General features: G+C 42.8%; 3 protein-coding genes across 4 annotated transcripts; 2 read left to right on the forward strand and 1 right to left on the reverse strand.

Annotated features, from left to right (window-relative positions):
* The first annotated feature begins 119 nt into the window (after positions 1–119).
* Positions 120–7812, forward strand: h6pd (hexose-6-phosphate dehydrogenase (glucose 1-dehydrogenase)). Of its 2 annotated transcripts, none has more exons than XM_080545711.1 (5): positions 120–145; positions 2268–2924; positions 3149–3266; positions 3473–3742; positions 4155–7811. In XM_080545711.1, the coding sequence occupies exons 2-5, from the start codon at positions 2277–2279 to the stop codon at positions 5501–5503; spliced, it is 2385 nt and encodes a 794-aa protein (XP_080401837.1). In that variant the 5' UTR covers positions 120–145; positions 2268–2276; the 3' UTR covers positions 5504–7811. The 2 variants fall into 2 exon arrangements, with proteins under 2 accessions (XP_080401837.1, XP_080401838.1); XM_080545712.1 differs by lacking the exon at positions 120–145 and adding an exon at positions 1884–1996 and having other exon boundaries at positions 4155–7812.
* Positions 7813–8730: 918 nt separating this feature from the next.
* Positions 8731–9883, reverse strand: LOC308171240 (uncharacterized protein; the record flags this gene model as incomplete). The annotated part of the gene is made up of 3 exons (XM_080546083.1): positions 8731–8885; positions 9655–9671; positions 9810–9883. The coding sequence occupies 3 exons, from the start codon at positions 9881–9883 to the stop codon at positions 8731–8733; spliced, it is 246 nt and encodes an 81-aa protein (XP_080402209.1).
* Positions 9884–11028: 1145 nt separating this feature from the next.
* Positions 11029–13399, forward strand: rbp7b (retinol binding protein 7b, cellular; the record flags this gene model as incomplete). Its single annotated transcript, XM_080545586.1, has 4 exons — positions 11029–11101; positions 11512–11690; positions 12631–12732; positions 13346–13399. The coding sequence occupies 4 exons, from the start codon at positions 11029–11031 to the stop codon at positions 13397–13399; spliced, it is 408 nt and encodes a 135-aa protein (XP_080401712.1).
* Positions 13400–13808: the final 409 nt, after the last annotated feature.

The raw sequence follows: 13808 nt of genomic DNA on the forward strand, positions 1-13808 counted from the left end.
TATACTCATTGAGTATGCTAGTATGCAGTATGCTAGTATGCCATTTCGAACACAGCCTCTGTCACGTGACCGCTCTCGGAAGCGCCTTTGACCGAAAACATCACACACGGCGATCATTCGCTGCGTCCGAGGGTTGAGCGCACAGGTATGTCCCAACTTCTACTATCCAAGATCGTTTTGTTCACAGGCTGAGTTTGAATGGTTTAACAGTATATGATTTAGCATACATAGATTGTAAACGGACTGAGAACTTTGTTATATGGTGGTGATTATATCCTTAGCGTACAACTGAACCATACAGCTCGTTTAGCAGGTGGAAGTGTCACTAGACCTTTTGTATGGGCACGGTGACAGAGTGATGGCCATGCACATTAGCGCACATGGGTTTCAATGGGCCCCTCACGTGACATCATGCAGGGGTCAGTCGTGATGACAAGTGCATCATATTTGAATGGGGGGTATTGTTTTCCTCTCTTTTTTTCTTATCACAAACATATCCAAAGTGATTCTCTACCAAGGGGACACACATGACATGTGGGGGACAGGTAAACATGAGCTGGGTTAGGGCTATTATTAGGGCTATTATAGGAAATGTTGACACATCTTATTTCATCTATGAATGAACACATCTATGCACAAGGACAGAGTTGGCTGAGCCGACTTTTATAACAATGGGTGGTTCTTTGTGGAAATTGGAACAAATTAAGTCCATGAAATCGTTTCTTGAAATTTAGGCGGACACAACACAATAGACTAGTATGACCTCAGAGGGATTTGGATAGGCCTATTTGATATGGCATTAAAACTAAAGGGGCTTGAGTAAGCACAATCTCACATATATCATCATGGACATAGTCCATTCTCACACTAAATAGGCCTACCATACTACATGCATACCATTCATTTGTTTGAGATAAGCGTAGGCCTGAGATAGATTGTGCCAATGTCCATAGGATCAGGATCCTGATTAGTTGTAGAGTAAATAATCAATGTGAACTGTCTCATGAATGTCTCCAACATTATCAAGTCAGCAGCATTGATCAGTGTTGTTTGCTTTGAGTAAATGTGATCTATAGACTGGGATTTCAGATGTTACGGGCAGTGGGTTAGACAAACCACTTACGGTAAATGACACAACTGTTTATCTTGTAAATGTAAAGGGGGTGGGGGGTTAGTGGTGACCTAGTGGATAGTGAGTTGAACCAGTGATCAGAAGGTCATGAGTTAAAATCCTACCTGGGAACACCACCACTAGTGTCCCCATGAGTAAGGCATTTAGCCCTAAATGACTCCAGGGAGACTGTCCCTGTAATCTCTAATTGTAAGTCGCTTTGGATAAAAGCTAAATGGTTCAAATGTAAATGTAACAGAAAAAATAACTGAGAATGTGACGCCTTCTGAGCCACAACTTTCTGTTGGAAGTTTCCTGTTCAAATGTTGCAGGTTCCTGGTACAGCTTTGACCCTCCCATCCCCAAAACAAATATGCCAGCGTGTTACCGTATACGTAGGCTAGGTCCCGTAAATCCTGCTTTCTTTGACAGAAGACCAATGCTAAACATTGCTAATGCTAAACAGGTTATGTGCCACACCAGTGAATGTGAAATAGTCTTTGGAATCATTGACATGTAACATCTAATATTACATTTAGTGTTCTGTATTAAGAATACCTTATTCTTATACAAAATTATATAAGAATAAACCGTATTGTAAATTTTACTCTTGAATGTGCCCCCATTGTGAAATCTTTCCCAGGCGTGTGTTAGTGTAGTCATAGGCCAACCAGATAAGTGGATTGAGTAACTGTGTACCTAGGATCCTAGAATATAAACACCCCTCACTTTAGTCAGCCAGATCAGACAGTCTGCTGCTCCACAGCCTTTGGGAAGGTTGGTGCCCCTGTGCAAGTAATTTAACCCCAAATTAGCCTTTCTGGGTCGCTAAACCTGGCTGACCCAAGCAGGTCCTCTCAACTAGGAATTTGCTTTGCCGTTACAGTAAGTGTGTTTATACGTGTATATGAACAAAAACAAATGCAAAAAAGGGGGGGAAAGGATAAATGAATGTTAAAAAAATGGAGGACAAATAACAGATGACTCTATTATATTCGAATCAGAATTCTTGTCTTTGACCAAGTATATTTGCACATCCAGGAATTTGACTTTGGTGTGGTTTGGTGCATAACACATAAAAAACAGCAATATGTCAAGCAAAAATAATTGAAGAAATAGCTAAGCATTTCTATTCTGCTGCTGTCTCTCCCTGTAGGAACCGAGCATGGGGAAGGTTGTGTGGGCACTGCTGCTCCTGGCCACCGTGTGTGCCCAGGGAGGCCACGCTAAGGAGGGGGACGAAGCCCGGTCCCCGGGACACGTGACGGTGGTCATCGTGGGCGGCACGGGTGACTTGGCTAAGAAGTACTTGTGGCAGTCCTTCTTCCAGCTGTACACAGCCCAGGTCAGTAGCGGCCACAGCTTCTCCTTCTACGGCGGAGGACTGTCGGCGGCAGACAAGGCCACGCCGCTGCTGTTTGAGATCCTGAAGGCCGTGGCGTGCACGGAGGACCTGTCCCCGGAGCGCTGCACCCTGCTGAAGGACCAGTTCCTGCACCTGGCTCAGTACCATCAGATGAAGACGGCGGCTGACTTCCAGACCCTGGGCGAGCTCATCACAGAGCAGATCCGACAGGAGGGGATGGCGGAGGCGGGCCGGCTCTTCTACCTGTCGGTACCGGCGTTTTCCTACGCGGACATCGCGGACAGGATCAACAACAGCTGCAGACCGCCCGGCAAGGCGTGGTTGAGGGTGGTGCTGGAGAAGCCGTTCGGCCACGACTTCAACAGCGCCCAGCTTCTGGCCACTCATCTGGGGCATTCCCTCAAGGACGAGGAGATGTATAGGATCGACCACTACTTGGGGAAGCAGGTGAGGTCATCTCCAGGGGCGTCTCTCATCACTCAGGCTTTATATTTGCATGTATGGATGATAGAAGTTATCATATACCTCTATATATTATGTATGTATACATGGTTATCTTGTCTCGTCTTTTTATGAGCTACCCTAAAGCCATTTCCTAACAACAGGTAGGGCAATAACGTCTGGGATTTGAGGTAAAAGGTTGTTTTATATAATATGTGCTCTTTCAAAAGGTTGTCTCTAAGATTTTGCCGTTCAGAAGGCAGAACAGGAAGTTTCTGGATCCGATCTGGAACAAGCATCACATTGAAAGGGTGGAGATTGTACTGAAAGAGACCTTGGATGCCAAAGGTACAGTTCGGTCCAATCAATCATTTTACAGACATTCTAACCCTGATGCAATACTTTTGGTTTCATGAATGTTCAACATTCACACATGTTGACTGCATTTATACATGTTGAATAGCTTACAGTGAATATTTAACGTATTAATTCAATCATTTGTTTATTGAATCAAGAAACGTGACGATACACACATAACAAACCTGTTCCCCTAGGTCGTATTCCCTTCTATGACCAGTACGGTGTGATCAGAGATGTGATCCAGAACCACCTGACAGAGGTCATGACCCTGTTGACCATGGAAGTGCCCAAAAACCTGAGTTCCAGCGAGGAGGTTCTACGGAACAAGCTGAAGATCTTCAGCGCCTTGCAGCCGTTGGACAAGAGCCGCGCTGTCATTGGTCAGTACCAGGCCTACAACACCGAGGTGCAGGAGGAACTGAACAAAACCAAGGATCACTTCAGCGTCACCCCGACATTCGCTGGTAAGTTTAATCGTTTAAGTTTAAGGCTGGTCAATCAAATGTATTTGTATAGCACTTTTTACAGAGACAAATGTTTTGTTGCTTCACAACAAGAGCAATACTAAACATTATGAACACAATACAATACAAACAACATGAACTAACACGGAACAATAGACCCCCAAAAAGCAAGCCAAGCAAAAAGAGATTTTTAAAGCAAGCCAAGCAAAACCATAGGGCACAGTGGCAAGGAAAAACTCTGTGGGAGGAAGAAACCTTGAGAGGAACCAGACTCCTCTTCTGTTCCCAGTCCACTCCTCTTTCCACACGGATACAGGAAGGAGTTTGAATTGTTAGTGTGTATGACAAGGATAATTACGTTTTTTTAGTATTGATAAATCAAAAAATGCTGTTTTTTGTTTTGGTTTTGAAGGTGTCATGGTTCACATCAACATGGCCCAGTATGACGGGATGCCGATCATTCTGACGTCGGGGAAGATGCTGGACGAGCGGGTCGGATACGCTCGCGTCCTGTTCAAAAATGACGTCTTCTGCGTCCAAAACCTCAACAGCATCCACTGTAAGCCCAAGCAGATAGTCTTCTACTTTGGGCACGGCACTCTGCAGTACCAAGCCATCCTCGTGAGCAAGAACCTGTTTAAGCCGAACCTACTGCACAAAGAGTGGAAAGTGGTGACGGAAGACAAAGATATCAACGTGCTAGGGTTGCCCTTCTCCGACTACTACGTGCAGAGCCCCGTGGTCCAGAAGGAGGCGTACTCAGAACTCATCTCCCAGATCTTCCACGGCAAGAAGAACAGCTTCATCAGCGCCGAGAACCTGCTGGCCTCCTGGGGCTTCTGGACCCCTCTCCTGAACAGCCTGTCCTCGACCTTCCCCCGCCTGTACCCCGGCGGCGCCGACAACGCCAACATGCTGGACTTCCGCCTGCACGGACGCGAGGTGAGGTTCGCCAGCGACGTCCTGGTGCTGATCACCCAGGACCACGTGGGCGGGGCCGGCGGCGACAACTTCCAGGTGATGCAGGGGAAGTTCCGCGGCTCGGAGATGGTGTCGTCCTGGGCGGAGGGCCTCATCGAGACGCTGGCGGCGGACCTGCAGACCGCGGCGGAGGAGGCCGTGCGGGAGGGGGGCCGCTTCCACCTGGCCCTCTCGGGGGGCTCCAGCCCCATCGCGCTGTTCCGGAGGCTGGCCCAGCACCACTACAGCTTCCCCTGGAGGGACACCCACGTGTGGATGGTGGACGAGCGCTGCGTGCCGCTGACGGAGTCCGAGTCCAACTTCCACATGCTGCACGACCACCTGCTGAAGAACGTGCGGCTGCCCTACTTCAACATCCACCCCATGCCCGTGCAGCTCAACCAGAGGCTATGCGTGGAGGAGGACGGCGGGGCGCTCATCTACGAGAAAGACATCGCCCAATGGGTCAACGCCTCCAGCTTCCACTTCGTGCTGCTGGGTATCGGCTACGACGGCCACACCGCCTCGCTGTTCCCGGGGAACAAGATGGAGGGCCACAAGGACAGCCTGGTGGTCCTCACCGAGAGCCCCGTGAAGCCTCACCAGCGGATGAGCCTCACCCTCGGCGCCATCAACCGCGCCCACAGGGTAGGGGTCCTCGTGATGGGCAAGGGCAAGCATGAGCTGATCACCCAGCTCAGCCGGGTGAAGGACAGCCCCAATAAATGGCCCGTCACCGGGGTAAGGCCTGAGAGCGGCAGGCTAGTTTGGTACATAGACTATGATGCTCTTCTAGGCTAGGGAAGTAGGGAACTTCACGGCAGCTTTGGGGCTCAGTGGAACTGTAGCAATGGAGTCATGTACATTTATATGGAAACAAATGATTTGCTGTAATTTAAAAAAAAAAAATCTTGTTTTTCTTTTTCTTGCTATATTTTGACTAAGAATGTAAAGTAATGATATTCACTAGTTTTGGGCACTTCACTCTACAAGTTGTCAACCTGAAATGTACTGGGCAGGCCTGGTTACGTATATTATGGTTTCCCCATAATAGGCTAGGTGCACGATCTCCACTACTTCCTGAAAGGCACCTGGCATGAACATATCCTGTCTCACTCACTATTGGTTTAATTGATTAATCAGCTGTGCGGTAAACTGTTGGAACACACAGTGCACAGCTGATTAATCAATTAAACCAATAGAGTGAGACAGGATTATGTTCATGCCAGGTGCCTTTCAGGAAGTAGTGGAGATCGTGCACCTAGCCTATTGCTGAAACAGGGCTAGGAAGGGCAAAGTGAAAGGAAAGTATCCAGACAGCCCAGTATGGTTCAGGTTGCCACTGTCGTGTGTAAAGCCTCTTAGTGTCATTCAAGAAACCAGACACACGGGTGAATGTGCCTTTGTGTGGGTGAGAGTGTGTGCAGGTAAGTTTAAGAGGTAGCATTGTGTATGTTTACCAAATTGACATCTCAGGAAAAGTAAGATGGATATGGCTTACTTATATGTTTTATATAAATACATTATTTTCACATAATTCCTCCCTCCCCCTACCCCATGGACCAGTTCTTCCAAACATCTTATCATATTGTATTAAAAGGATAGTTCACCCAACTTACAAAATCACTTTTTGTTCCATCATTAATTATTTGGTTCTAATTTTGGGTCCATTGACTTGCATTGGGTTTTGGTAAAAATAAAAAATAAAACATAGAAAACTACTAGTAGTTACTAGTAATAATTGTTAGTTACAGTGCCCATATAAACAGTCTGTCCATAGACCTTTCAGGGTAAGGAACCAAATATGTGATTTAGTAATATGGGTGAATATTCCTAGGGGACTTGATTTTAACTGTGAATGGCCACTTTGCCACTGTATAATGTAGACCATTGGCATGTACGTTTATATTTGTGCTTTCATAATAAGCTTGTTCCAAGGACATGAACCAAATGTACATTGAGAGAGTAGGCCTAGTCATTACATTCCCAACAATTACTTTTTACCTTCATTTGTGTGTCTCCTTTATCAGGTTTTTGGGTACAGAAGAGGTCTAATGAAGTATTTCATATGTCCCCTTTATCTGGACGTCATCATTGCAGTTACACAGATGCACACGCCATCTGATATTTAAGTGTGCTTATTGAGTTAGTTGGAGTTTCAATTCTTACTGAAAGTGCCTCTTTAGGATATTGAATTTATTGATGAATTATCGGTCCAATATCTTGACCACGTTTGCCTTAATTAAAAAGAATAACATTCTAAGTTAACATACAGTAACAATCAAACGTTTGGACAAAACTCCAAACTTTTGACTGGTACTGTATACTTTTTGGATGGTTTTATTAGCTGAAAGAAGGTGGGTGAAAAAAAATGCAATTAGGTTTTAATTATGAATTATTATTATTAATGTACATCCGAAAGCCCTCAGGCTGGTGATCATTCTGAACATTGTGAATGAAACTGTGGTTTGTTTCATATCAGGTAGTAGACAATACACTAACAGGCTATACATAATGGATTTTTATCTGGGGATTAAATGTCACTTTTCTACATACTGTACACAAGTGTAATAGTTTTACAGTTTGATGCTGAATAAATTAATTTAATGGAAATGAACTACAGCTTTCTCAACACTTGAAATCCTGTCGTTTTTGAAAAGGAGAAAATGAGGGATGAGAGAAAGAGAAAGGGGGGAATGTTTAAGAAACGTGTGTTCTTATAATCCATGTGTGTAATAGTGACTTTATATGTAAAAAAAAAAAGTATGGAGTATGGAATAACATAGGATCATATCACCAATGGAGTCTGGTAAATTGAATGCATATTTAATGTCTTATAGTTGAATAAGGATTACCAATATTCTAATGATTAAATGTCTTAAAATGTAAAAATTAATTAATACAAAAAATATAGATAGGGTCCGACAGAGACCTGTAGCCAGTATAGAACAGCAGTCACGTACTGTGTTACATGACAGTATCACTTGCTAGTGTTGGCTTGGAAACCCAATGACTTATTGATGGGCCTGTGTGGTGCACACCAGGGGAGGCTGAGGGAGGTAGAAGTCGGAGGATGGGCTCATTGGAATGCATGGAACGGAATGAGGAACGGTATTAAAAGTGTGTGTTTGATACTATTCCGTACTCTGTTCCATGCATTATAATGACCCCGTCCTCCGATTTCTACCCCCGCCAGCCCCCCCCTGGTGCTCAGATATAATGGCAACGTTAAGATGGAGCAGCTAGTGGCCTGGGGTGGTCCAGTGGTCTAGCACCGTGGTCTACAGTGCACACATATGCCCATGTTGGCATGGGTTCAAATCTGGCCCATGCCCTGTTGACATGTCCTCTCTCCTTTCTTCTCCTACTTTCCTGTCTGTCTTCACTATCTGTCCAATAAAATGAAAAAAAATATGAGTGGGACTGCCCCACTCAGAAAAATAACTTGAAAAAAAAGATGGAGCAGCTATGGAATGGTCTACGTATTGTTGGTTCTCAGGTCCAGACCGAAGAGTCTCTGAGTTAGCCAGAGCCCTCCCTTCACCAGGAACAATGCTGCAGGAGACATGCAAAATGCCATTAGTTCTCTTGTAAGACACATGTTGTGTATGTATGGATTTTCCTGTTATTTCTCATAATATTAATTATTATAAAATATATGAGATTCTGAGTATTTTACCTGTACTGAGGATACAAGCACATGACAAGATGAATGACAGGTAGTACAGTTCTGGAGTCGTCTTCGCCTGTAGAATCAAGTATTTCATAAATTAGGTATTTCATAAATGAAGTATTTCAGGCTTAATGTACGTTTCTCTGGTGCATAAACATGTCAGAATCAGAAGCTTATTGTTCATACAAATACTTGTAACATAACACTTAACATCAAGGTATCATTTGTGGCGTTTGTAAAGCGTTAGTTAGTTAAAACTAACATTTCCTCAAAGTGTGTGACCTAAGTTCTAATTATTGGTCAAGATGATGTTCCATCACTTTGTGAGGCTATAAGGCCAGTGTTACCAGTTGTATCAAGCATGCTCCACACTGCTTACACAAGCTGCTGATGTCAGAGTCAGGATGATGGTGCCCAGCCCCTGGCTGAACGACAGACCCCCGAACGCATGGAACGCTGCCCTGAAGCTCTCCGGTACCGGCTCGATCAGCGTGAAGATCACTGCGAAACCTATAAGGAGGGATTGGGTTCCGTAGATGTAGAGGGTTACCCCAAGGGGTTACCAAGAATTTGTGATCCAATAGGCCTATCTGAATACCTGAAGTTTATTGTGGGAGTGAATAATGTAGGCTAGTAATCCCAAAATCGGAGAAAACTGGGAACAATCAATCAAGCATTATCACAGTTATCAGATCGATATCGACCAGTGGCGGACTCAGGCTGTTTGAAGGGCAGGGGCGAAAAGAAAAAAAAGGCACCTACTGCACAACATGGGACCCCATCAGTGCACATGGTCAAATTTAGACCATTGTCAGGACAGCCAATAGGGCACATCCTCTAATTTTCGCCACTCAAAAGGGCACTTGAGCCACTCAAAATGACATTTTTGCCACTCAAAAGGGCACTTAAGAGAGACTTTTTTCAACCATGGGGGCACCAGGAGGGGCGGTCGCCCCCCCTGCCCCCCCCCATGAGTCCGCCAGTGATATCGACACACCTTTTGTCCGTTTGTATGCTAATCAGTTTAACGGAATGCATACCCCAAGAATCGTTTAAATTAAACCAGCATGACACGATGTGTTATATTATATACCTACCTGTTGCCATAAATGTTAAGACGATGAAGGCTACGAGGTTGTTCAGAAGTGGATGCCGACAGAACCGAGAGGATGTGGGTCTAGAAGGGAAACAAACTATACAAATGTGTAGCATGCAGCCAAAATTATTAACTAATATCTGTAAGTAATCCATATTTATAACGGTGTCACAGCCCACTCACCTGGTAAGAACATACAACTGAGGGACGAGAACCAGTGCCACAAATATCGCGTTAATTATTTGACTGCAAGACAGTGAAATGTTAACAACCTTTAGCATTAGATTATGATTATTGTCAACTTACAATTTAGACTATATGCACTTCCCCCAACTTACAATTTTAACCTCTGATCTCTCGGAAGCCATCTGCTCGTGTGATACGCCATGTATACTAAAGTGTAATGAAGCATTGTCCTTATGCGTTCTCAAAGAGAATCAATCAATACAAATAATCAATAAGATGCTTAGATCCGATTCCTTTCAAGGTGTGCCGACGCCGACCCGCCCCTGTCCCCTGTCCCACTGCTGGGGTTCCTGTCCGCGAATTTGCGGAACCTAGGATGGTAGGGGAAGGTAGGGCAATACCGCTACCTGATTGGTTGGCGAAGCAGGGAAGGTAGGGCAATACCGCTACCTGATTGGTTGTAACATAATTCTAACCAATCAGGTAGCGGTATTGCCCTGCCTTCCCCTACCATCCTAGGTTTCGCAAATTCGCCTCCTGTCCCCTGTCCCACTGCTGGGGTGTGTGTCAAGCTGGTGCGCGTCATTCCCTCTAGGGGTGTTTGGTTCACGATTCAATTCAGGTTTTTAGCCTTTTTATTCTCCAATCAGGGAAGATAACGGTTATTTCCAAGTTCACCTGAACTCAGGGACACTTGATTCTATTTAGAATTAGAGCAATAAACCACCAACTTTCGTCTAATCGTGACGTTAATTATAAGGTTCTATCTCCATTTTTGGTCAAAATTGAGTTTTTTTACATAATCTGATCCATTAGGTGTTTATTAATGCCTGTGTGGTGTTTTTTTTTTTTAAATGTTGACATTTTTGAGTTAGTAATTCATAAAATACAAAGGTTCCATCTCACAAAACATAATGGAATGTAAAAACTTTGACGTTCAATATCTCTGAACTGCCCTAAACGGAGATAGAACCTTATCATTCTAAACGGAGATAGAACCTTATCATTCTAAACGGAGATAGAACCTTATAATTCTAAGCTCACGTAATGCCCTTTACGCACGCATACGTGCCGTTATTTATATATTTAACCCTTATTAGTACAAAGAACATATGGTGGATGCATCACTCTCTATTGTGAGACGCCTCTCTCTCAGGAAAACAATATTTCCTAATGTTAATGTGCAAAAAGTCCCCCAGTGCGCTTCCATTGTAGCCTACGTCCGAAATAGAAGCGTGCAAGAGAGCATCACCCCTGGCCTATATTAACACGCAACTGGACATCCCACACTGGAGCCTTTAAATGTTTTCCTTCCAACTAAAAACGTGTCAATTCAAGTTTTGAAATTGTCAAGCGAATATATCCATCACCATGCCGGTCGACTACAGTGGAACATGGGACATCATCAGTAGTGACAACTTTGAAGCTTACATGAATGCTCTAGGTAAGTTCTCTTTTTTAATATATTTTTATATTATATTATTTTATAATATATTATTTATTATGACAATAAAGACAATTTTGGAGATGACTTATGTCAATTACAGTATTTCAATTATTTAGTATTATATTCAGTTTTTTTTTTTTTACTTTGTTAAGTCATGTATTCTCATTTATATTTCTCTCTCATTATGTTTGATCTTCTGGTTTTGTTGTATGAACATGCATTAATGTAGATGGTTTTCACCTTTTGTTCAACCTGCCAGATTCATTCTGCATCAGCAACAAATTGAGAAAGAATAAAGAAAATGTCTTAGTCTCAGTGCTAAAAGATCATTCACTATGTTGAGCAACAGTGTTAATTGCAAGGTCTAGTTTTGAAATGTGTCTAAGTCATCTCCCTTCAACACACAGGCATCGATTTTGCAACACGGAAGATTGCAAACTTGTTGAAACCTCAGAAAGTGATTGAACAAGATGGGGACTTCTTCATAATTAAAACACTCACTTCATTCAAGAACTACGACCTCTCGTTCAAGATGGGAGAGGAGTTTGAGGAGGTGACCAAATCGTTGGATAACAGAAAATGCCAGGTGAAGACCCAATCATTTAGAATCACCTTCCTCATCCATTCATCATCATCATCATCATCACAAAACTTTGACACTTTGAGAAAGAGAAGCCAGAGTTTACTGTGATCAGTGCCGGTCCTAGGCATAGGCTATTTAAATAATTTTGTCTCTATGAATTTCATGTCTCTATGAACATAATTGTGTCTCAGCCTACTGTCTATTTTTGTCTTGAAACCATTGTGGTCCATATTTTTACTGTTGAATGTGTGGGTGGTGATGAGGCAGTACTGGTGGCTTAATGTGGTGGTGGTGGTGGTGGCGCCCCTAAAATGTGGGGGGGGGGGGGGGGGGGGCATCAAATCATACTCTCACCTAGGGCACCTAAAAACCTAGGTTCTAGGCCCTGGACAATCTAGACAATTTGATGGCAGCTACTAGATTGTAATCAAGTGCAATATTGAAACACAACTGTGAACATTTCAAACCTGCAAACTGCGACACTTTAAATTAATGTGCAATAACACTATGTGCAATATGACAACCCTCGGGTACATAAGGTTCAGAGATAGGAAATGTTAGGATATGTATAGCATAGCATAGAGTACAGCACAGTCTTTTATTGTATAGTATAGTATAGTGGATAGTGTACATAGCCTTTATTTATGTAAAGCAGCTCTTTTTCCCTTCTTGTTTTTAGTAAAAAAAAAAAATCCTAGCACCAGGGGAGCCCCCCCTCCCAAATTTCGTTGTATGGTACCTGTACTATATACTGTAAATGACAATAAAGACCATTCATTCATTCATTCGTAAATGCCTAGGACCGGCCCTGACTGTGATACATGTTTAGGGCAATATGTTCATATGGCACAGCCTACATTTCAACACTGATGCAGCATGTCATTTGTAGTTTCAAAGTAAAGTCCTATCCACATTAAAGTAAGGTTGCTTCTTCTTTCCACAGTCAACTGTTAAGTGGGACAATGACAAGCTGGTCTGTGTCCAGAGGGGCGAGAAGAAGAACAGAGGCTGGAAGCATTGGATTGAAGGAGGAGAATTATACTTGGTGAGCTCTTGTCCTCATACATGCATTTTTTACCTCTGGTTCTAGGCCCTGGACAATCTAGACAACTTGATGGCAGCTACTAGATTGTAAACATAAGTGCAATATTGAAATACAACTGTGAACATTTCAAACCTGCAAACTGCGACACTTTAAATGAATGTGCAACAATACTATGTGCAATATGACAATCCTTGTGTACATAAGGTTCAGATACAGGAAAAAGTTAGGATATTTATAGCATAGCATAAAGTACAGCACAGTGTTTTATTGTATAGTATAGTAGTATAGTATAGTAGATAGTGTACATAGCCTTTATTTATTTATGTAAACCAGCTCTTTTCCCTTTTTTATTTTACCCTTGGCCCTCTTGTTTTTAGTCTTTTTCCTAGCACCAGGGGAGCCCCCCCTCCTAAATTTCGTTGTATGGCACCTGTACTGTATTAATGACAATAAAGACCATTCATTCATTCATTCATTCATTCATTTATTCATTCATTCATTCATTCATTCATTCATTCATTCATTCATTCATTCATTCATTACTACAGTAAACATTGTCAACAAGAATGAAGCCCTGCATTTTATAACTTGTTTATATTTGTTTCTCTCTTAGGAACTCACCTGTCAAGACAAAGTCTGCAAGCAAATCTATAAGAAGAGTGCTTGATGAGTTTTACTTCAAAAGTAGTTTCTGTTGCCACTGACATTTCATTACAGTAACAGTACTTCCCTCATATGCACCATTATTCAAGAATGAAATTCATTCATATTTTTTCATACGATTAATAGTACATGACTGAGCAAAATGTGGCCATTATAAAACCTACAATCTGCATGATAGCTGTCATTCATTTTGTCCATGGTTTAAAATAAAATAAAACGTGATTACCTTCAATGATGTCTATGATATTCTTATACGGGCTTATAATAAACCGTGAGTTTAGAATGATAAGGTTCTATCTCCGTTTAGAATGAGAAGGTTCTATCTCCGTTTAGAATGAGAAGGTTCTATCTCCGTTTAGAATGAGAAGGTTCTATCTCCGTTTAGAATGATACGGTTCTATCTCCGTTTAGAA

The sequence above is a fragment of the Nansenia antarctica genome, assembly GCF_963989245.1.
Source record: "Nansenia antarctica genome assembly, chromosome: 15".
Taxonomy (NCBI): Eukaryota; Metazoa; Chordata; class Actinopteri; order Argentiniformes; family Microstomatidae; genus Nansenia; species Nansenia antarctica.